Source organism: Nannospalax galili, unplaced genomic scaffold, assembly GCF_000622305.1.
Source record: "Nannospalax galili isolate Female #2095 unplaced genomic scaffold, S.galili_v1.0 scaffold648, whole genome shotgun sequence".
NCBI lineage: Eukaryota > Metazoa > Chordata > Mammalia > Rodentia > Spalacidae > Nannospalax > Nannospalax galili.
The window spans coordinates 2,205,077-2,229,663 of record NW_008360311.1 but is presented as its reverse complement, the minus strand read 5'-3'; the positions used below and the strand labels follow the sequence as shown (position 1 = coordinate 2,229,663).

Sequence of the window (24,587 nt, the reverse complement as noted above, 5' to 3'; positions counted from 1 at the left end):
GGCATGCTTGTGGGGGATGATCTTGATTAGGTTAGCTGAGGTGGGAAGACCCAGCACTGTGGGTGACACATCCCTGGGTGGAGATCCTAGACTGTGTAAAGCAGAGAATGTGGGCTGCACATTCCTTTCTCCACTTCTGATTGTGGATGAGTGTGTCCAATCACTGCATGCTTGTGCTGCTGTGACGTCCCCATCATGATGAACCATGAGCCAAAATAAGCCTTTCCTTCCTTAAGTTGCCTTTGTCAGGGTATTTTATCAGAGCCACGAGAAAAATAACCAAGACAGGTGTGGATTTGTCTGGGCTCTCCCTCCCTCTCCCCGGGATCAGGTCCCACCTCCATCCTGGTGATAATCTGCAAGGCCTCTGCGTTTGCACACTGGCTTCTTGCCTGTTTTATGTCAGCCTCAGAAACTTGGATTTTGGGTCTGGTACAACAGTTAATTGCCCTCACGCTCTGCTCTGATTCAGCAACTAGATTTTTTTAAAAATATATTTTTATTTATGTGTGTATATGCATACATGCTGTTCTAGTTGGCTTTCAGTTGCTGTGATAAAAACACTGACCAAAACCAACCTGGGGAGGAAAGGGTTTATTTGGCTTACAGCTCACAGTCCATCATCAAGGGAAGCCAAGGCACAGGCACAAGTTCAGGGCAGGAACCTGGAGGCACAGACCATGGAGGAACGCTGCTTACTGGCTTGCTCCCCTGGCCAGTGCTCAGCCTTCTTTCTTACACAATGCCGGGCCCCTGCCCAGGGGTGGTACCGCCCACAGTGGGCTGTGCCCTCCCACATCACTCAACCCTTAAAGAAATGCCCCACTGACATGACCATAGGCCAGTCCAATGAAAGCAATTCCCCAACTGAGGTCTCCTCTTCCCAGGTGTGTTAAGTCAACAACTAATGGTATCCAGCTCACACACCTGCACGAGTTTATGTGCACCACAGGCATGCAGGGTCCTGAAGGCCAGAAGGACTTGGATCCCTTGGAACTTGAGTGACAGGCAGTTGTGAGCTGCCTGATGTGGGTGCTGGGAACTAAACTCAAATCATCTGCAAGAGCAGTAAATGCTCTTGACCATGGGGCCATCTCTCCAGCCCCAGCTCAGCAGCTATGTGCCAAGGTATCTGGGTACAACTGACTCTCCTTCCTCAGAGGGGGAGTTTGTGTGCTCTTTCCTTGAAATGGCAACTTGTTAGAACCGCTTTGTCCATGAGCGCTCAGGTGACAGCAGGGGGCAATCTGACTTCTGCCTGTTTCACATGGGCTATTGGAGCCCCGAATCTTTGAGTCTTTGTAAGAAGCCTGGTAATCCTGAAGCTTCCATTTGGAGAAACCACCAAAGGAGAGAGGGGGCAGGGTGGGGGGTGGTTCAAGGTGTTCTCACTTCTGCAGGCCCCTGTTTGGATGCATGTACAATGCACGCATGATGGAAATGCATGCTCAGCAGAGCTTTCTGCTCATGCTCCTGACCTGTGAGCCGCCCTGGTAGAGCAGAAACTAGTTCTCCCTGCTGAGCCCTGCCCAGACTGTAGATCTGTGAACAAGACAACTGTCGTTTTATATTTTAAGCTGCTCAGCATCGGGATGGCCTGTGAGGCAACCATAGTCATTGACTGTAACAGACACAGACAACAAACAAGAAGATTTAGCAGGAAAGAGACCATTTAAGAGATAATGAGAGGACAGAACAGAGAAAGGAGATGTAACATAGCAGAGCGGGTTTGAAGTTATATTTAGGGAGGAAAAGGCAACATTTGGGGGAGGACTGGAAGGGAGAAGTGAAATGCTCTGGGACTGGGGAGGAGGCCAGTGGGACTGGAGGGAGCAGGAGGTGGAAGGGGATGAGGTCTGAGAGCCACACAGGGTAGGATTTGCCTCTGTCGGTACTTTAGTCTTAGAAAGGATGACTGGGTTCTGATGTGGGAGTGGCATTGTAATGGTTGTGACTGTCAACTTGACAGGTTCTGGAACCATCTAGGAGGAAAACCTGTGGGTGTGCCTGGTAGGGAGTGTTTATATTAGGTTAATTGAGGTGGAAACACCCATTTCTGTATGTGAGTGGTATGTGCTGGGGTCCTGGACTGAGCACCAGCACTCCCCTCTGTCTGCATCCTGACTGTGGAGTCAAGGTAAGCAGCTGCCTCTTGCTTCTGTCATCACGCCTTCTCCACCATGATGGACTGTACCTGGAACTGTGAGCCAGAATAAATCCTTCCACTTTTAAGTTGCTGTTGTCAGGCATTTTGTTACAGCAAAGAAAAGTAGCTGATGCAGACACGATTCTGTTTCTATCCAGCAGCGCACATTTTTGTGTTGGGATTCCTAGAAGTGAAATTCTAACCGAAAGATCATATCCCCTGGTTTCTTGTGCTCTTTCTGCCTGTCCCAGCAAACAAAGCTCTACATATGGGTAAGAACAGCAAAGATTTACTAACTCAGCATCCTGGAGAATAGATGGAAATGGTTTTTGGCCACAGATGAGGACCACAGTCCCTCAGGAGCTGCAGAGGAGGATCCTTCCTCACCTCTTACCTGTTGGCAGAGGCCTGCTGTCCTGGGCTTGCTCTCTCTTGCAGCCCATCAGTCAGTTCCCTGCCTCTGCATCATATGGTGCTATCTCCGGGTGCCTTTGCCTTTACATGGCCACCTTCTCATACCCTAGTCCAGTATGAATGCATCTTAACTGGGTATATCTTCCAGGATCTATTCCTAGGTAAGGCTGTATTCTGAGTTCTAGGAAAGAGGACTTCAACCTATTTATTTGGGAATACAACTCAACCCATAAGCTACTGTCCTACAAACCACAGGTCTAGCCAGGCATAGTGGTAAATGCTTATAGTCCTAGCTACTTGGGATGCAGGAGCAGGAGGTTGTTCGAGGCAAGCCTGGACATTTTAGTGAAATCCTGTCTCAAAAAGCAAAAAGAATAGTGAGTGCTCTCATAGTGTGCAGGGCCCTAGGCTTAATTCTTAGTGCCAACCTCCTGAGAAAAGAACCTCCTACCCTACGGACCTTGAAATGAACTGTTCTCATTGCTATGACCAAATGCTTGACAAAAAACAACTTAAAGAAGGAAGGATTTATCTTAGCTCCCAGTCCATCCCTGTGGGGAAGGCTTGGTAGCAACGGCATGAGTGTCCTAGTTAGCTTCTATTGCTGTGAGAAAAGACTGACCAAAATCAACTTGGGGAGGATTTAGTTCATCTTACTTTGCTCAATGACAGTCCTTCAATGAAGGAAGTCAGGCAGGAACTCAGCAGGAACCTGGAGGCAGGAGCTGAAGCAGAGATGTGGAGGAATGCTGCTCACTGACTTGCTCCTCTGGCCTTTGCTCAGCCTGCTTTCTTTCTTAAAATTTTATTTATTTTTTATTACACGTGTGTGAGTATATTGCCTGCATGTATGTAAGTGTGCCCATGTTGCCCAGTGCCTGCAAATGTCAGAAGAGGGTGTCCGCGTGGAGGGCGTCCGCGTCCCCTGGGACTAGAGTTATGGACGGTGCTCAACATCAAGAGAATGCCTCACAGACATGCCCACAGGCCAATCTGACAGAGGAAATTCCCCAGTTGAGGTTCCCTCTTCCCAAATGAGTCGTTACCACCTGAAGTCCAGCATGGCGGTGAGGCAGCTGGTCACATGGCCTCTGTAGTCAGGAAGCAGAGTGATGACTGTGGTGCTCAGCTCACTTCCCCTTTTCTTTTTGGTGCAGTCTGAGACCCCAACCCATGGGTTACTGCCCCTTACATCCAGGTGTGGGTCCTTCCTTTCTCAGTTAAACCTCTCTGGAGACACCCCTCATAGACACCCCAGAGGTTTATATCCCAGGTGATTCTCAATCTAGTTGCCAATGAAGATTAACCAGGAGGTCTGTTCCTTCCAGGGAAGATGTTCCTAGCCTTTTCACTGTGTGCTTTCAGCTAGACTCTCTGTTACGCATGCCCAGCCCATTCCATACACCCTGGGGCTTTTCTAAGTAATGTGTATAAGCCAACTTGATCCCTTGTTTCATGATTCAGTGGTTTCCTAATGTAGAGATCTTGTAAGCATTTTCTGTGGCTGGACATTAAAATTGCTTTCAGTTTTTGTTTTTGGATTCTTCAAATGTTATATTTGTTGAAACTTCTGTTTTCCAAACAGTTAACACCATAATTCTTTGGTGGGAAGAAACTATTTTTGTTAAAAGGTATTGCTGGTGGCCTTTTAGTGGCTGGAGATATAGTTCAGGTGGTAGAGTGCTTGCCTAACATGTTTGAGGGTGGGGTCCACCCATCCCTAGCAACATGTAAACTGGATACAGTGGTGCATGCTAGTGGAGGCAGGAGGATCAGAAGTTCCACTCATCATCAGTTACATAGCCAGTTTGAGCCCATCCTGGTTTAGAGACCCTGCTTCAGAAAATAAGTAAGAGGAGACCTCTTGGGAAGGGTTTGTAGGGTACCTGCTCCCTGAGAAGCCACAGAAGCAACTGTTGGTCAGGTCTGGCTGGGTGTATGACTTGCGCAGGTGAGGGAACATGGTCCTGAGAGAGTCCTCTAGCCTCAGAGTTAGGGTATTCATGAGGTGCTGGTGTTTAGTTCAAGGGGTTTGGCCCAGAGACTTACTTGAGACTGGGTAAGATCATAATGCAGCTGGTTGGGATTAGTGAGCACAGAGTGGCCAGGGTTTCACCCTCCCTTACCCTTCTTCACACCCCCCTCCCCACCAGCCCTCCTCCTCTCAACAGGCCTCCCTCCTTCCCACTTTCATGCTTCTGATTTGTTTTGTTTTGTGACCACTAAGTGTAGGCAGGGCTGCCCACATGGGCATGAGTGTGGGTCTGCGCACATGGGCACGAGTGAGTGTGGGGCTGCCCACCGGAGCATGGAGGACTCACCAGTAGCCAAACTGCTGAAGACACCAATTGCCCTCCCCTCGAGAGCCACCAACAGCCAATAGTTCTCTGCGGAGGGTCAGGGCTCCTGAGTGCTTCCCCATCTATGTCTTGGGTGGGCAGCTGCAGCTGCTGCTGTGCGTCAGTGCAATGGCTGTGTCGTGCCCTTCACAAGGAGTGATACAGATGTCCCTTTTAAGGCTGAGCACTCAGCAGCCACTTATTTTCAGCAGTTCGAGTCTATGCATTAACCTACTGTAAAAAGAAGCTTCTTGGACCAAGGCTGAGATCAGTACTATCTATAGGTATTTAGAAAGCAGTTTGGCTACATTTCCATTTACTAAAGTAACAGTAAATTTGCCTCTAGGGCCTATGATCTCCCCAGCCAGGGGCTTTTGACCAGGTTTACAGTACCACATATGAATTCCTTCCTGTGGAGCAGGCCTCAAATCCTATCATAAAGTGCTTGGTTACCCTCCCAATAGTCACGTCACTATTGTACCACTGAGCACATCTTTCCTAGCAGGTCAGTATTGTCGCATGCAGGGTCCACAGCTGGGTAAGATCACTGATGACCTTCCTGCCCCAGTTGCCTACATAGCCTCTCTTGGCACTATGACAACTAGTCATCAGAGAGGACGTTTCCAGGTCAGTTACAGCTTGATTTATCTATGTCCTACAACCAAAGTGTGGTGTCCTCAGTACTAGGGTCTTACCATCTAGTTCTGGTGGACATCCAAAACCAACAGAATAGCCTGCGGTGTCTAGGGAACCTGCGGTGTCTCCATGAGCACCAAGCCGTAGGGAGTATCTCACACTATAGTGAGGGTTCCGGGACTCCTCAGGAGTAACAGTGATTTGGCACTACCCACTGAAAAGGCGAATGTTTAAAAAGGTGCTTGCCACATTTACCTTCCGGGACAAGAGTGTCTTGGTGTGGTAGCAGCTTGCTGATAGAGATGGTGGACTTTCAATGGCATGCTGCTGAAGATAAAGAGCTGTGTGGGTGTGGACGGTTTCGTTCTCAGACCTGCTTTTTTGAGCTCTTCCCTCTGGATTCTGGGGGAGAGCCTCACTAGGAAAAGACTTCACCTGGTGCACATCTCTTATCTCAGCACTCAGGAAGTGTACATAGGCAGGACTGTGAGTTAGGGGCCAACTTGGATGACAGACAGCAAGACTGTCTCAGACAAAGAACAACAACAATGACAACAAATTAAGAGGTTTCATTTATCACCAAGCAGATTTGACTTCAGCTTTAATATCATCTCTGTCTTTCAGGAAAGGAATCTGTTTCCTCACTGTCAAGGGGAAGCCTCATCTCCTCAGGAGTGTGAAGTGGTTAGTCCAGTTGGTTGGAGACTGAGGCACCATTGGTGCAATAGTCTGTTGAGGAGTTAGATGATCACTTTATTACTTTAAATTTATTCATATTTACTTTTATATGAGTTTTTGCTTACATGTATGTAAGTGCCCCTGTGTTGTGCAATGCCTGTGAAGGCCAGAAGAGGGTGTCAGATCCCCTGAAACTGGTGTTATTGACAGTTGTTAGCTGTCTTGTAGGTGCTAGGAACCAAATTTGGGTCCTAAGTGTTTTTAGCCACCGAGCCATCTGTCCAGCCTGATGATCATTTTCTGATTGGATCTGAGGCCTGGTCCACAGGAAGGAATTCATACGTCTGGTCCTGTAACCTTGATCAAAAGTCCATGGTTAGGGTGAACACAGGCCCTAGGAGGGAAGCAAAAGCTATTGTTTGACTAAATGCACATGTGCCCATTGAATCTCTTTCTGAATAATTAATTATTCTTGTAGACTGGTGTGTTGTCAGCTTTGGTCAGAGAAGGTTTTGCAGTGGGCAGTGGTAACTGCAGAGGCTCACAACCAGTCAAACTACTGAGAAGAAGGGACTGCTGAATGCTCAGCCATTACTGAGATGTCTGTATCACCCTTCAGTGCTCAAGGAATGTCACCGAAGAGAGGGTAGGAAAGAATGTGAGAGCGAGAGGGTATGCTGGAGTTTGTAGACTGCTGTCTCCCAGGCATGACGTGGCCATGGCCTGCTTGAATTCAGAGCAGCTGTGATCACCTAGACAAGACATGTAAGGGAAGCACTGAGACCTCACCCTTCCCTGAGGATCTACAGGCAGTTGATGGGAGAGGGGGGAGACGTTATCTTCAGTGGGGTGACCATGGTGGCCCATGCTTCCTAATGAAATTCACTGACTCTGTAGTGGTTTGAATGAGAAACGTCCCCATAGGCTCATGAACTTGAACACTTGGTCCTAGTTGATGGTGCTGTTTATGGAGGTTTAGGAGGTGTGACCTTGCTGGAGGAAGCATGTTACTGGGGAGGGAGAGGGCTTTGAGAGTTCACAGCTTTGCCCCACTGGCTTGTTCTTGCTGCTTACTGTACATGCTTGGAGACGTGAGCTCAGCCTCCTGCTCTGGCTTCCAGGCCTGAGGCTTGCTGCCATGCCTCCCTGCCAAGATGGATTCTTATCCCCCTGGAACCGTAATCCCAAACAACCTCTTCCTTGGTCATGGTGTTTTATCATAGCAACAGAAAAGTAACTAAAAAGATCCATCACCTCCCTCCCTCCAAAGGTGTAAAAATCAAAGAGGACCGTTTGGGATGAGGACGGAGGTCAGTGGGAACAGGACAGGGACAAGAGATGGTAAAGGGGCGGATAGGATCAACATACATTAGTACATGTGTGAATGTTATAATCGGCCCTATTTTGTATGATTAGTATGTGCTAGTAAGACATTAAAAGATACAGAGCCATCTGTAAGGACACCCTTAGCTAGTGTGGGTGTGAGTGTGTTAGCGTGTCATGTAGACAGAACCCGGGCCTCTCCTTGGTCTGTTTCCTCACATAGGTGCAGTCATCTTTCTGCTGACTTGCACAGGAAAGGCCTCTCTCTAAGAAAAGGGCAGCCACACTCTCTCTCAGATCTAGTTCCTATTCCTGGGGCTACCACGCACAGGTTTTTCTAAGTTTTTAGTACTGTGTAGTCTGGGCTGGCTGCCAACGCCTGATCTCCTGTCCATCTCCTGAGAGCTGGGACGACAGCCACACCTACCTTTTGATACACTCTAATATATTCTTCTCCTGCTTAGGCAATGGGGTTCAGAGGTGGAAAATGAAATTTCCCCATATTCCCAGTGTCCAGCATCGTTTACAGGGAAGCCCATGTGTGGGAGAGGTGAACCTTGCCAAGCATTTATGCTGCACACACCTGGGCACACTTCCCTCCTTTCTGTCCCTGCTCAGTGTGCAGAGAGGCTGACCTGCACGTCCAACACCAGGCTGCTCCTTTGTTTCCCAGTCAGTGAGTGGAAAGACGGGCAGAGATGAGAGAAAGGAGTGACGTCACGGAGTTTGTCCCCAGTTCTCTCCTTTATGATCCTGGGCGGGCTGACTGCATCCCTTGACTAAATGTCAAGCCCCTGTCCTGTGACACTCTCCAAACAGGTGTCTCCAGCTCTGGGTGAAAGTTTTGTCCTTTTATCTCTGCAGGTCTCTGGGTGGAAGGAACGAAGCTGACCAGAAGTGCTGCAGAGTCGTTTATTTCCATGTGCCTTGTTCATGCTTTAGTTAGCTGTCCTCTTTTAAAAATGATCATTGTGCCGGGTGTGGTGGTGCACGCCTTTAATCCTGGCACTCTGGAGGCAGAGGCAGGCAGACCTCTGTGTTCAAGGCCAGCCTGGTCTACATAGTGAGTTCCAGGCCAGCTGGGGTTACAGGGAGACCCTGTCACAAAAAGACCAAAGAAAAAAAAAATATCATTGCATTTACTGCTGTGTGTTTATGATGTGTGAGCATGCCACAGTATGCACAGGGAGGTCAGAGAACCACTTTCTGCAATTGCTTCTCTCTTTCCACCACGGGAGCTGGTTATTGAATGCAGGTTGTTAGGCATCTATGGTAAACACCATGTCTCCAGCTCCTGACCCCTTTTATTAAACACTATGAAATTGTCTGCCATGACGGTGTCTCTTACTTGTGCTCTGACAGTTGAGGGCTTTATGGAATTGTTAACACGCTGATATTTACTTCCCACTTTGCTGTGGGCTCCTGATGCCTCTAAGTGTTTGGTGAACATTTGTTGGATGAATGAGGAGAACAACATGTCAGACAACATCGAGCACGCGTAGGTTTGAGCCTCCAGTTTCCAGCGGGCTCCAGTTCCCCGAGTTGCCTTAGTGGCTCCTTCCCTGCTAAGCAATGGGTGATTACGTGCAGAGAATCTGAAACACAGAGATGCTAAAAACACCATGCCGAACAAAGGGTCAGGTGATTCTCTGAGATTAAACCGTCCAGACTACTAAACATGAAATGAATATGGAAAAATTTTCATTTGTTTAGATTACGGTTTTGAAGAAAGCATACTGAGAAAACTCAATTTATAGTTTTCAGTTTTGAATTTACAAAGTTGATGTGACTTTTATTATAATTAGTATTATATTAAGCATCATTGTATTCTATATAAGGTAAGGTTGATGTAATTACCTAATTAATTATACTCATGTTTCTACCAGGTTCATTATCGCAGGCTGCAAAGTGATTCATGACATTTATTATAACTATGTTTCACTGTGCAAGTGTTAGACAAGCTCTTTCCCAGTATGACGTGTGCCCCATGATTTGTGCATCTCTGGGGACTCTCCAGTTATCCCTCTGGGAAGATGCCTTATGGGTAGAGCTCAAAAGAATTACCAGGCAGAATTGTCCCAAGATCCCTTGCCATAGCCCCTCAGAAGTTCCTAGTTGGTTGCGAATTTTTCCAAATTATAACTCTTCACTGTGAAAAACTCCATGATCTTCCTCCCTGGGTTTCCCAGAAGGATTGGGGTCCACCGTGAATTGTCGTAGTATACTTCTTCTTTGCGCAGGGCGGCCCCTTTGATGATCTCTAGGGCACACTCCTCTTTCGGGGAGGCTTGAATATTGATTATTCCAGAAACTGCCTCCATAGCTGCGTCTGTAGGGTGATGGGAAGAATAGAGTTAGCCAGGATTAGTGGAGTTTAGCTGACAGGCGCTGCGTGCCCATGCCTGAGCCTCACAGACCTGGGGGAACACTTGGGGGAATGACTATGTTCAGACTGTTGGGCAAAGAGAGGCTTTGGTGGGAACAGAGGATTGCCTCTCTGGATAGGGATCTATGGAGCAGTCCGAGGCACCGACTTGGAGGTCTGAATGCTCTTCTCTTGGCTGTTTTGGTTGGGGTGAGTGGGGAACATGCAGGCTGAAGGACAGATGTCACATGATGATCAAGTAGCTATTGGGACATGTAGGTGACATGATCGTGACTCACTGGCTTATAGAAGGGAAAGAAGAACCCAGGTTCAGCTGTCTTAACACTGCCCACTGTCACCTAGAAGGACCCGCCCTCCCTCCAAGGGTTCACGTCCTGCTGGCATGCCTCCCCCCCTCCATCTCTGTGTTGTTTTATCCCAGTCTTGTTCTATAATCACTATTCAATTACCCTTCTTACGACAGGATCTCATATAACTCAGGCTGAACTTTGGATCCTCCTGCCTCTACCCCTCCCAAGGGCTGGAATTACAGATGTGCTCCACCATACCTAGTCTATGTGGTACTAGGGATGGAGCCCAGGGCCTCATGAATACTAGGCAAGTACTCTAACTTCACTACCTCCACAATTACTCCTTAAAGAAAATTTTCTCATAGTATTAGATGCATGTTTTAGATAAACTTGTAAACACTGTGTCCCCTTTTGCGCCTCACCCTTCATCCATGAATTCTCACAGAATATGTAACTTCTGTGCCTTGACAAGGAACAGGTACAATAGACTTGGTACAATGTTATTAACTGGTTTTTATCAAGAGCCTCTTTATTTCTGAGATCGTGTGCACTCAGTACTAATTTCTCCTATTTTCTCAGTCTGTGGTAGTTCTTTGGTTTTTCCTTCTCTCTCATCATCTTGACTCTTTGAGGAGTACTGATCAGTACTGAGGAATGTCTCTTTGTTGGATATTGTGCCCCTCAGTGTATTTGATGTCTTACATAGAATAATAGCGGTCATGGAGAGATAACGAGGAGCTCAGGTAGGATATAGTGAGTGTACCATCAACCTAGTAGGCTTGGCGTTCAGAATGGGAGGGAGGGTCAACGAATGGCTAGATGTACCAGTGACAGAAATGCCCCATTGAGTGATGGGGTGATATATTCCTGCTATGGCCTTTGGTGCATTACAGATGAGGAGAATAGCACCTCTTATGGAGATAAAACTTTTCTTTTTTTTGAGACAGGATCTCCCTGTAGCCCCAGCTGGCCTGGAACTCACTATGTAGACCAGGCTGGCCTGGAACTCACAGAGATCCACCTGCCTCTGCCTCCCAAGTGCTGGGATTAAAGGCGTGCGCCACCACACCCGGCTGAGACAAAGCTTTTGTAGTCCACAAGGTAAGGCTGACAGTCCAACTCCAGCCATTTATTCCAGTGTCTTACCTGTGTCGATGAGGCCAAGGACACAGAGCGTGATTGACACGTTGATGTTGGACAGAAAATATTCTTTTCTAATGGTGGAGAAGAACCCATCCAGAGCAAACTTGCTTGCAGAGTAGGGGGCAATCAGAGGATGGACCATTTTCCCTAAACAGCAGATTAAAGAGGTATATTAACAAGGTGACCCAATTCAGCTTCTGACAGAACAGGCCTTGAGTTACAGGTTTGGTGAACCCCAAGGAGTCTTCTTACTATTCCCTAGAAAGTGGCATTGCCTTTCTGAAGGGATAGAAATGAAGGTATTAGATGTGCAGTGTGTGGGGTAAGCTTCAATACAGGCTTCATTGGAGAGAGACTGGTTAGCTGTTAGTAGTGGTGGGAATGAGCTGGGCTTCAGCACAGCTGCTGATCACACAGCTGCTGTGTCTTCTGGCTTTCATCCCGGAGGGCTGGGGAATCAAGGCTTTGACAAGAACTCTGCCAGCTCAACCCTCTTTCTACAAAGGGGATAAAACCCCTGTGCTTGAGTTTTACACAAAACCTGAACTGTCATTACCCCAGTTAATTCTCATCCCATTTGCCGAAGGGCATGTGGACGTACACATAAAAAATAGAACAAGCTGTTCTCATGCCCCTTCCCAGAGGAGAGAAGTGAGCAGAGACCTTACACTCTGCTAGGCACTGGAAGTCCTTGTCTGCCAGCCCCAGAATCTGCTTCTCTCCGGAGTGTAGCTGAAGTTTCCCCTTCTTCACGTGTAACGCTTTTGCATTGTATCCTGGAAACTGTGATGAATTAGAATCTTCAAAGAGTGCTAAGTTTTCTGTTAAAGTGAGCAGTTAGCGTGGGTGAGATGTATCTGTCTACTTGGTATCTGGGCTACGCATGACCAGTTCAGGAACAGTTAGAAATTTAGAGAGAAGGATACATTCTAAAGTTCCTGGATTTTGTTGTATTTCTCCACAGAGTGCTGATTCTTCTTTTAAAATGATAACAAGGTGGCCGGGCATGGTGGTGCACGCCTGTAGTCCCAGCACTTGGGAGGCAGAGGCAGGTGGACCTCTGTGAGTTCAAGGCCAGCCTGGTCTACATAGTGAATTCCAGGAGAGCTGGGGCTACAGGGAGACCCTGTCTCAAAAAGACCAAAAAAAAAAAAAAATGATAACAAGGACAGACTTCTGACAAAATATAAAATACAGCCATTGAAAGTGCTGACAGATAACATAAGGCAGGCAGAAAATAACCAATACTTACTTCTCTTACTTTCTAACAGACCCTCCAATAAACGCACTGTTGGATGCTACTGCCGTTCTCTCAATATACTAGCTGCCCTTCTTCCATAACAGCAGAACTCTGATTTGAATCTGGGCACGTAGTTTTCCAGAGTAAAGTCTCACCTCACAGCCCCTCTCGACTAGATACTGCATGTGACTAAGCTCTGTGAGATGGTGGGTAGGCAGAGGCAGATGGTGTGACTTCTTTAGAAATCTTTCTCCCATCTACCCCTTCCTCCTTGGTGTCTGAAGGTGGCCATGATGATAGCCGTAGCTCCTAACACCGTGAACCATGGAGTAGAAGGCACATGTTGAGGGTGGCAGAGCACTGAGCTGAGGGGACCTGGGGCCCTGGAGCTGCCCTGCACCACTCACTCCACTCACCTCCTCATCGCTTTATCCCACTTGACTTTCAGACCCATTTGAGAAGAGCACCTGCACCACCGCAGCTCCATCCTTTTACTCAGTGCTATAGGAATGGTCACGAGACCCACTGTGGACCAATCAGACTTGAGAAGCATTTTTATTGCTCTGTCTCAGAAAGTTCTTTTTCTTTCTGAAAGGTCTCCTTTTAAGAGAGAAATGATCTCTGAAGCTAGCTTACTGTCAGCTGAGGAGGAAGCCAGGCAGAAAGCAAGCAGCATCAAGGGGGCACAACTATGAAGCCTGCCCCACATGGGAACTGCAGTTTTGTCAATAATTTCTCTTATCATTTAAGCCAAACTAGATCCAAATTATTTGTAGGAATAGCTTAATACTTAAAAAATCTAGCTTTAGAGACAGATGACCTGAGTAAGAATCCCAGGTTGCCATTTATTAGCTACAATTTGTGGGTAGTATCATTACCAAGCTGAAATAAACCATGTAATACACTTGGCACACACTCCGGCACATAGAAAGTATTTGGAGAATGCTATTATTGTCTGCAGAATTAGTATTCAAATTGGAGAGAAAATATAAACTATTCAAAAAAGTCATGTTGGGACAAATAGTTAATTGCTTAGGGGACAGAAAAATGGTACTCTAATAAATGAATTCAAATTGAGTTAGAGAGCATGTGTGGAAAGTAAAAGAATACAGGAAGAGGTGAAGTTATCTCAAGAGATTCTTCCACAGCAGGAAATCCCAAGCACACACAGTGAAAGGAAAGAAGGTTGAATGTGGAAACTGTGAAAAGCCACCGTGTTCCGGAAATGCCCACCTTGCTCCTCTGCAGCCTCACCCTTCAAAGACACTGCGGTTCTAGCTTTAGAAGGCTGGCCAGGGACAGATAATGTGCATAACAGCTTGAACGCATGCCAGTTCCTCTCTCAAGAAACTGAAACAAACAACAAAAGGATTCTAATTCTGCTGTTGTGTTTTGAACCAAGAGGTTATGTGAGGTTAGGAGTGAGGAATCCATTTCTAGGTGTGGAAAGGGAGACGTCCGCAGAGGCGACCCTGCGGAAAGAAGCAGGAATGTGGGGCAAACAGCTGCAGAGGCTGAGCTTAACATTTTTTTTAAAGCTTGTATGTGTCAGTCTGAAGTTCAAAGGCTGAATAATTGCTCAAAGTTGAAAGGTCAATGAGAGAATCAAGATTCACATGTAACTCTAATGGCCTGGGCATTTATGCTCTGATAGTGTTTCCCCAACAGAAGCCACTGAGTATTACTATTTTCGCTGCTGTTACTGGGGTCCCCGTTCTTTATATGTGTGTTCTCTAGGAGTCAAGTCTGGAATCCGACACCAGTTCTCCCTGTGCTGTGAGAGTCGGCCTCTTTGCTCTGATGTTCAAGCTCAAAATGACAAAATTTATGAGTATCAAAATTATTTCCATTTTCCAAACTGACAGACGAGGCTATCCATAAATAGACAGGTTATTCACTCCTAGCCCTTTAGATCACTTCCTAGGGCACTGCAACAAATAACCACAAGCCTGATGGCTGCAGACAGTAGAATCTGCCCTCCCGCAGCTCTGGAGGCAGGCGTGGGCCCCAGCAGAGAACCCTTGGTCTCCTCAGCCTCTCAGGTCGCAGCTGTCCTTGGTGCTTGTAGACGTCTGCGTTCCTTTGCCCTCGGCCTTCCATCTTCACGTCGCTTTCCCCTCTGTGCCGCCCCCTCCTGTCTGTGACTTTTACTTTTTTGTAAGGACTCTTGTTATTGGAATTTGATTCACTCAGAGAATCTAGGGTGATTTTATCTGGAGATCTGAATTACATCATCAAGGACCCTTGCTCTGGGAGGGTCTCAGTCCCAGGATTCAGGGGAAATGTCTTGTAGGGGTACAGTTCTGTCACCCACTGCACCATCCTCAGTGATAATGACGATACTAATTCTCGGGTGGCAGCAGTTGAGTTGCAGAAGAGGCCGCACAGAAATCTCCTGATTTCCTGTGGTTTTCATGCCACTCGTGGGACTCCATGCATCTCACATCCCGTTGTTTATTAAGCCTTAGGTTATACTCAAGGTACAAAGTAGGAACCTAAATGAGTTTTCACGAGAAAAGGAAAGAGAGAGAGTGTCCCAGTTTGCTTTTCTGCTGCTGTGATAAACACCATGACCCAAAGCAACTTGGGAAGGACAGGGTTCATTTCATCTGACAGCTCACAGTCCATCATGAGGCAAGTCAGGGCAGGAACTGAAGCAGAGACTGTGGAGGAATGCTGCTGACTGACTTGCTCCCTCTGGCTCACTCAGCCCGCTTTCTTATACAGTCCAGACCTACCTGCCCAGGGATGGCACTGCCCACAGTGTGTTGGGCCCTTCCACATCAGTTATCAGTTAAGAAAATGCTTCAGAGACATGGCCACAGGCCAGTCTGACGGAGGAAATTCCTCAGCTGCAGTTCCGTCTTCCCAGGTGTCTCTAGTTTGTGTCAGGTCCCTTCCCCCCAGACATTTCCAATCTCCCACAAACACTTCAATGGCATGTTTCCCCTGTATTTACATTATTCCCAGGACCCAAGGGAAACAACACAAACAACTCCGGTCAAATCACAGGCACATGCCTTTAATCTTAGCACTGGGGAGGCAGAGGCAAGCTAGCCTGGTCTACATAGTGAGTTCCAGGCTAGCCAGGGCTGCATAGTGAAACCCTGTCTAAAAACAAACACCCAAACCAAACAAAAACAAATACGAGGAGGAAGCAGAAATAGTCCCGCAGGAGCCTGAGAACAGCCTGGGCAAAGAAAGGTGATAGAAAAGAAAGCTGTTCCTGGCAGCTGGGCTGAGACCAGTGCTTACCAGCTGGAGACACGTCCCACCTCCAACTTTTCCTCCCTTTTCTTTGACTTGGGGCCGGTCAGACTGAGGTGGTAGATGAGGAGGAGGAGGGCTTGGGGGAAAAGCTGACACATTCACCTCTCTTGCCTACCCTGAATTCTGGGCAATAAACAGCAGGTTACACGTGAGGACGGGAGAAGTTACACATGGTTAGACATTTTAACTACCCAATGAGCCCATTTGATACTGGAGGCAGCCAGAGGATTGTATTGTGCCAGCACGACCAGGTCACACGCAGGTTCTGGGAAGGGTATACTCCCACAGAGCAGGTTTGGGTGGCCATTAGAGGGAAGAGTCACAGTGCTTCCAGTGACACCCCGTGGAATCTCCTTGTCCAACTGCCAGTCAAAAACCTGCTGGAGTCTGAACCTCCTTAAACTGGTTAATATGTGAATAGATTGTTCTAATATGCTAGGGGGGTAGTGGTGGGGATGGGGTTGCGAGGGATGAGAAGCCTGTCAATGCTTTTGCTCAAGGTCAAGTCGTAGTTGATGTCACAGCAGAACATATACAGTCAGTTGTCATCTGGGAACAGTATAACCATATTTTTTGAAGCAAAATATGAGAGAAGAAATATGACATGTCTGAGTGCAGATGTGGTGATAAATGGGACAGAATATTTGCAATTAGCTCTGTCCTGGAAACGCTGGCTCAGCCTCTGCAGAGACAGCCAGGGCCTGTGAGCTGGCACACCGGCTGTGTGATCAGGCTTGTTAGCTGAACAGCGGAGGTCAAAGGGAGGCTTGGGGAGTGTGCCTTCGACCCCTCCAGCCCTCCATCATCAACTGCCTCACTGAGACGTTCAAACAATTTCCATTTCAAAGACAGATTTTCAACTGCTCTAATTGAATGCTCAGGGGAAAACAAGTGGTCCAGGTTTAAAAGCCTCCTTCAGACCTTCAGAGGGCCGGAGAAAAGGAGCCGCATCACCTACTGAGCTCGTTCCCAGCTGAGGTTTGCTGTGATTCCTGGCTTCGGAGATCAAAAGCCACCCTAGATCCTGTCCCTCCATACATACCTTTCCAGCTCTTCCTAAAAGTCTTTCCTTATGGTCACAACTCTATAGTTTTTTGGGTTTAGTTGGAATCTAAAGATAAATCTGTGTGTCTTATCTAGGCTCTTGGAGGATCTGTGGTGCCATAACAGAAACTGAGACAGCTCATAGCCCAGTAATCATTGAAGCTCTCAGGGACAGAGGGGTTTCCTAAAGAGGAGTAAAAAGAGAAATGGATTTAGGACGAAAGGATCCAAAATAACCCGAGGGATCGATTAAGGTTGGGAAGATGAAGACCCCAAAGATTAGAATGTACAAGCTGTTATTTTGTTATTTTTCCTTGAGCACCCCCCCGTTTTGATATAGGGTCTTATAGAACCCAGGCTGGCTTCAAACTCACTGTGTAGCAAGGACAACCTTGAACTCCTTTAAAGTGCACCACCATGTCTGGCTTCTCTGAGCCTTTTTGAGGGCAATTCTTATAACTGAGATCATTGATGTCCTATCATCCTTGAATACTTTAGTGTCTACTTACACACAGAATACTGTCTTACATGGCCACAATGTGAGTGTTAAAATGAAGGGAATCATTTGTTAATGTCTTAGGGCTATCATAGGAATTTATAACAACCCGGGTAGCTGAAGAAAACAGAGATTCATTCTCATAGTTGTGGTGTACAGACATGAGAAGTCAAGGAGTTGGGGGACCGTGCTCCCTTCAGAGGCTCCAGGGGAGAACGCTTGGTGGGTGTCAGCATTGCCGCTGGTTTCGTGGCTCTGCCTGGGTTTTCATACGGTTTTTCTTCTCGTACCTTTCTTCCTCTGTATCATACAGGGGTGCTTATCTTTGCGATTAGAGCTCACATGGCTTGTAATCCAGGATGGTCCCATCTCATGAGACTTCACTTAATTATATCCACAGAGACTTCTATATCAGGTCACATTCATGGTTCATACTTTGTAGAAAAATGATCTGTCAAGGACTACGTGTCATGTTGCACTTTGGGACTTTCTCTTTGGTCCACTTCCATTTGAAACAGTTTCTTGGTCTGTGATTGAAGTTCGAGACCTTGACACTGTCGGGAGGTACGGTCAGTCTGATATTGCTGGGGCTGGCTCATGCCAGATCAAGATACCTGATGGTCCAACATTCATGAACTTTGCAACCAAGTTGACATCAGGCTTTGGCAATCATGAAAATATTTACACTATAGAAATGTTAAAAATCAAGCTTTTAAAACTTTTCTTTTGGTGAGCTGGTTGTTGAATGTTTATGAGCACACTTCCCAACGACTGCCCTAACATCTGGATTTGTCTGATGGTCTGTTGTGATTTGATTTGAACTATATTTTTGATAAGCTCTGGAGTAATTCTCTGTTCTTCACATCCTATGCCACCAGGTGATTCATGATTTCAATTTGTTTCATGGCTGGTGATATTAATTGCCCTGGATCATTTGATTCAGGTGGAGCTCTGAAGTTTTTCTGATGTGACGCTGTTCTATTTCCTTGTAATCAGTAATATATCACGTGGGATTTTTTTTCAAATAAATGATCTTAACCATCGTTAAAAGTACAGTTCAATGACACCAGGCACATTCATATTGTGAAATAATTTCCACCGGGGTCTCCAAGACTGTTCACATCGCCAAGCTGAATTCTACACCCATTGGACACTGATTTCTCCCTCCCCACTTCCCCAGGTCCCAGCAGCCACCATTCTACTCTATATGATCTGGCTGTTCTCGGCACCTCCTTTCAGTCAGGCTGTGGCCTCTGCCTTATTTTCTCTCCTGCTGTCTCCTAGGCCGAGCCCTGCCGTGGCCCGTGTCAGCCTTTCCTCTGTTTAAGGCTGAACAGGTCCCTGCTGCACCTGTGAGCTCCACTTGCCATGCTCTTCTGTCGGTGGGGCACGGCTGCTGCAGTGCTTTAGCTGTTGTCAACACGGCTGCGCGTGTGTCTCTCTCTGAGACTCTGATTTTAATTCTGGGCGTACATCCTCAAATAGAATTGCTGAATTATGTGGCAATGCTATTTTTAATTTTTTGAGGAACAGTTACATTTTTCCCCCCACACAGCTGTGCCATTTTACATTCTCACCGTAGGACGCAGGGCTTCCGGTTCCCTCCCTCCCTCCTTCCATTCGTTCCTTCCCTCCTTTCTTTTCTCCCTCCTTTCTTCCTCCCCCCATTCTTTCCTCCCTCCCTCCCTCCTTTCTCCCCCTTGTCCTCCTCCTCTGTTCTCTCTTCCCTCTTCCTTCCCTGCCTGTCTCCTTCCGTCCCTGATAGAATACTCTTTTTATTTTGTATTTATTTTATTTACTATTTATTTATTTTTTATTTATTTATTTATTTATTTATTTATTTATTTATTTATTTTGAGCCATGGTCTCCCTGTAGCCCCAGCTGGCCTGGAACTTGCTAGGTACCCGGGGATGGCTTTGAATTCACAGAGATCTACCTGCCTCTGCCTGGGACCAAAGTCATGTGTCACCACGCCTGGCTTAATTCTTAACGGGGAGCTGATAAACTTAATTATCCTTTGGGTTTGTTTTTCTCTAGTGATTAGATGCTGAGCATTTTTTCATGTGTTCATTGAACATTTGGGCATCTTCTTGGGGAAGCATCTTTTCAAGTCCTTTGCCCATGTTAGAATCCACTGCTTGTCTGTTGGGTAGGTGGCGCTTTGAGATTATGTAAATGCTTTGTTTCTTATTAAACTTTTATGGTTTTAACATCTATTAATATGTTCTAGCTGGAGGACCGCTGTACTGGTTGCTAACTGGAGATTTCCAAAGCCCTTGTTCCCTCTATTTATCGAGCGGCTTTCCACTATGTGGAGAAGACTCCTCCTCTTCCCGTTCGTTTATTCCTGCATTTATCTAACCATGACCTCATTGTTTTTCATGGCACGTAGTAGATTATAACCTCTTATTGTTATTATTATGTTAATGCTGTAATGGCTCCAGATTGGGCTAGTGGGATCCCTTTAAAGTTAGCGTCTGTGTCCTACTAACGTGCACACATGCTGTTCTTTGAGGATCTTACCCAGGGCCTCCAATGCTGGGCAAGCTCTGTTCACTGAGCTATATAGCTCAGCCCAAGATACAGCCCTCCTGCACTTTCCTGCCTCTGTCCTGGCCTCACCTTGTCTAGAGGCTCTGACTCTTTAGTGGAGAACAGTGTTGAGAAACAAGGTCTGGGAGCAACCCAGGTCCTCTCAGGAGCAGCAAAGGGAGTGTATGTGTGTGTGAGTGTGTGTGAGAGAGTGTGTGTATGAGTTGTGTGTGTGTGTGAGTGTGTGTGTGTTTGAGTTGTGTGTGTATGTGTGTGTATGTGTGTGAATTTGTGAGTGTGTGTATGTGTGTGTGTGTGTGTGTGTGTGTGTGTATGTGTGTACAGACACTTCTGTATTTCCGTACCTATTCCTTGTACTGGAAACTAACTTACACTCCACCTCCTGTCCTGGTGCAATAGTTGCAGGCTTACCTGAGTTCTCTCCCTTTCCATGTTTGCAACACCACTGTGGTTTCCGTTCTCCTCCGAGTACATCACGTATCTGATGGATACCCCTGTGCTGTGTAGGGGTCATATCCCTTAGCCTCTGCGCCCTCTGTGTGGAAGCCTTTCTTACTCACTTGTGCTGGAAGTCAGGCCAGGCCACAAGATCACCTTCCCTCCTTGTTGGAGGCCCCATGGCTTGTCCTGTCTTGGTTCACACAACCTGTACCCAGTGCTACATGGACTCCCTCCTTGGCTCACTTGGCTCTGAACCTTCTCTGCAGGCTGTCTCAGCTGCGTCCAGTGAGGGTGCTTTAGTGTTCTCTACCTACTAGTCAGGCTGCCGCGGCTCCTCCCTGACACAGACCAATCCTCTTCACGTCGGTCTCCTCTGCCCGCCATTTCCTCTGTGAAAATGTCCTGCTAGCTCATCCCCTCTGTCCCAGTGCTGACAGATTGTCCCACCCAAAGGCCAACAGTATTCCTGTTAGCAAGTCCTGCCACAAAAGCTTAGAGAAAACAAGCAAGAAAACCCAGCCCCACGGCACTTTTGCAGTCTGAGGAAAACGGCAGACCAGAAGTCCAAGCACTTAGCATTTTACTACCCACTCGTTCCAGAAGAGTGTGGTTGTTGCTGAAGTTGTTCGTGCTGTGGAATCAGATGAACGCTGGTGCGCTCGCTCCTCAGGAAGATGCAACCTTGTCACTGTGGGTGAAATGTGTTTCGTCTACTCTCAGAGGTAAGCAGTTTTAGGACACATCATCGTGAACAAGAGGACAATTCTTCTCCCCTGGAGTTCCCATTTTCTATTTGTTGAAGGAGTTCTTTTAGATCTATATAGACACAGTTTTACTTTTAAAGTCACACATCGTTCCTCCGAATGCGGAGCCATTTCCTCCATATGCTGTCCTTGACTGCCAGTACGTTTTTTTTTTGTCTTTTTGAGACAGGGTCTTCCTGTAGCCCCAGCTGTCCTGGAACTCACTATGCAGACCAGGCTGGCCTTGAACTCAACAAAGATCTGCCTGCCTCTGTGTCCTGATTGCTGGGATTAAAGGTGTGCGCCACCACGCCTGGCAGTACTTTCTTTTTCAAACTTCATTTATTATTATTGTGTATATGTGCCTGTGATATGTGTGTGGGGTGTGCTTGTGCCATGACATGAATGTGAAAGTCAGAGGACAACTTAGGGGGCCAGCTCTCCCTTTCCACCATTAGTGGGGAATTGAACTCAGGTCACCAGGCTCCATGGCAAATGTTTTGCCCCCCTGAACTAGCTCAGCCGCCCTACTGTTCTGTATTTCTTAAAGGAGTGTTTTTAAGTCACTGACCAAATTTTCAACTTTCTTTATCTTCTATCTTGATCGATAACAAGATCTTATCAATATTTTACCAGATAGGGCCAAGAACACAGTTGCATGATTCGTTCCATCTGCCGGTGCAGTTGATGCTTGAGTTTTTTGGCTTCTAGTCCAAGGAACTTGGGGATTTCTTTGCCTTAGTTGTTTTCCTGGTGAAATCTGTTTCGTGTTTTCAATAACAATGTGCTCAGAGCCTTGTGTGCTTCTGGGTATTTTCCTCTCTCAGTTTCCATAACGCCCTTGGCTGGGAATGAGATTTAGGCCATTTCCTTATCACAGATCTTCGTTGCGTTAACTTTAACTTTATACCAGGGTGCCCATAGCCTACATACTTCTATGAGCACAGTCACTGCTTGTTTTAAGGATGAATCATGGTATAATTTTTAAAATTCATTATACCAGCCACCAAGCACATAACTCAGTTGGAGGACTGCCAGTATGAACAGCCACAGCTGAGATGCACAGGTAGATGATAACCCATGTCCCGGCTACTGCCTGCTTGGTAGTGACTGTGCGAGGCAGCCTGTGCCAGATACCCTTCTTCTACTGTGTTACAATGTGAATGAGATGCATCAAGGCCGCAAGCCCCACCTCTGCCCTGTTCCACTCTCCCCAAGGAATACGACGATGATTCACTTGGATTCTTTGCTGAATTACTAGGTGTTTGGGAAGGCTGGAAAGAAAACCCTGGCAGACAGAAGCAACACTGAGGGACAGAAATGTAAATGATTCAGACCTGTTTCTGGTCTAACACCACCCTGACAGTGGCCACAGCTGATTAGACCCAGACCCAAGCCAGTGCTCATATTTCTTGAGACTGATCACTGTAAATGGCTTGAGGGGTGGAACCCCACTTTACAACTTCAGCTGAACCAGTTAGTATCTCTTCCTCAGGAGGAATCTGAAGTTGAGAGATGGACCTACTTGGCAGGGAAGCAGAAGTCTAAAGTGTGTTGAAAGTTGTGCTGAGGGCAGGGATAGATCAGTGTGTGTATACTTGCCTAGCATGTGTGAGAGAGGCCCTGGATCTGATCCCCAGCCCCCCGCCCCCACCGTGTTTTGATTGAGAAATAGCCCCCATAAGTTCAAATATTTGAACACTTTGTCCCCTTGTTTCCGTTTGGTGGTGCTGTTTGGGGAGGTTACGGAACCTCTAGGAGGTAGAGTCTTGAAGGAAGCATGTCACTGTGGGTGAGCTTTGAGAGTTCCTAGTCTGGCCCACTCCCACTTCCCTCTCTCTGCCTGTGTTTGTGGCTGTAGATGTGAGCTCTCAGCATCCTGCTCCAGCATCCTCCTGCCATGCCTCCCCCCTGCTACAGGCTCTCTCTCTAGAACTGTAAGCCAAAATAAACTCTACCTTCCACAAGCCACTTTTGGTCATGGTGTTTTATCACAACAACAAACAGTCACTCGTACACCCCCTCGCACTCCCTAAAGTCACGTTGAGTAGACTGTGGCATCAGGTTGGACTATGCACCAAATGAAGCCAAGTGAGAGGAGGGACTTGCTGAGAGAAGCAGGCGGAACCAGGCACAGCCCCACCACCCCTGTGAGACCCGGAGGCTTCTCTGCTCTAAGTCCCATTAGGCCAACTGTCTGCGGAGATGATCAGGACAGATGTGCCTCCATTTTTGCCAGTGAAAGCCACCCCCCCCAATAAATTCCATCGATGCCGTTCAAAATGTATTTGGAGGCTACAGAGAAAGACTGTTTTCCATTGCTAGAAATAAAGGATTTATTTTACTCCTTTAAGTGGAAGTTCCTGAACTAGACAATTTTGTAGAAAAATATTAAATCACTTAAAACTCACATAGTTTGTCAACAAAGTCCTATATGGATTGAGTCTGACTTTCAGTTGGCTGCAGCTGACCTCGGGCATGTGCCGCTTGGCCATCAGGGGCATCTCTGAAGTCCCATCTGTACTGGGATGCTTCTGAACCCGCATCTATCTGTGACTGACTTGCTTGATCATTCTGGATTCCTGTGTGTTGGTCTTGGGGCTAGAACCCAGGCCTCTCACTAGCTGGGGAAGCCCCTCACCTCTAGCTGCCTCCCCAGCTCCTTTATCTTTTTCCTTTTTATTTTGAGACAAGGTCTCAGGAAGGTTTCAAGGCTGACCCTGAACTTACTCTATATCCCAGGCAGGCCTTGAACTTGGCATTCTCCTGCCTTAGCCTTCTGAGTAGCTGGAATTACAGGTCTGGGTGGATTCTTAGCTTTGTGCTTGCTGGGTGAGAGATGATGGAGCATTTTGCAGACTATTGGTGTATATTATGCAGTTGTTCAAGGCACAGTGAGGAATAAAAGACTAGATTTAAAAAAAAACAAAAACAAAAAAAACTCAGGGGCTGGAGAGATGGTTCAGTGGTTAAGAGCACTGGCTGTTCTTGCAGAAGACCTGGGTTCAAATCCCAGCACCCACATGGCAGCTACAAACCGTCCTTAACTCCAGTTCCAGGGGAATCCGAACCCCTCTTCTGACCTCCAAGGCATTGCACGATATGGGTGCACTCACATACATGCAGGCAATATACACATATACATAAAATAAAAATAATAAATATTTAAAAACCCCCAACAATACAGGGCTGGCAAAATGGCTCAGCAGTAAAGGTGACTGCCAGCATGCCTAACGGCCTGTGTTCAACCCCCAGGCCCGCATCGTGGAACGAGAAGACTCCTGCAAGTTGTCTTCCGACTTCCACCTATATGCTGTGGCACAAGCACACGCGCGCGCGCACACACACACACTCTCTCTCTCTAAATAAATAAATAAAATGTAATAAATTTATGTAAAAAAATCAGTACTAAAATCAGTTAAAACAAATAAAAAGGGCTGTAGG

At 46.9% G+C, this 24,587-nt stretch overlaps 1 protein-coding gene across 1 annotated transcript in view; it reads right to left on the bottom strand.

Moving 5' to 3' along the window:
- Positions 1–9,286: 9,286 nt before the first annotated feature.
- The window catches only part of Hsd11b1 (hydroxysteroid 11-beta dehydrogenase 1), a 28,815-nt gene continuing 13,514 nt past the window's right edge, over positions 9,287–24,587 (bottom strand). The window contains exons 5-6 of the mRNA XM_008824798.3: positions 11,359–11,502; positions 9,287–9,865 (exon numbers count right to left, since the gene is read on the bottom strand). Of these exons, the coding sequence (XP_008823020.1) occupies positions 9,648–9,865; positions 11,359–11,502 (362 nt within the window). The 3' untranslated portion in view covers positions 9,287–9,647. The remainder of the gene's footprint in view (positions 9,866–11,358; positions 11,503–24,587) is intronic.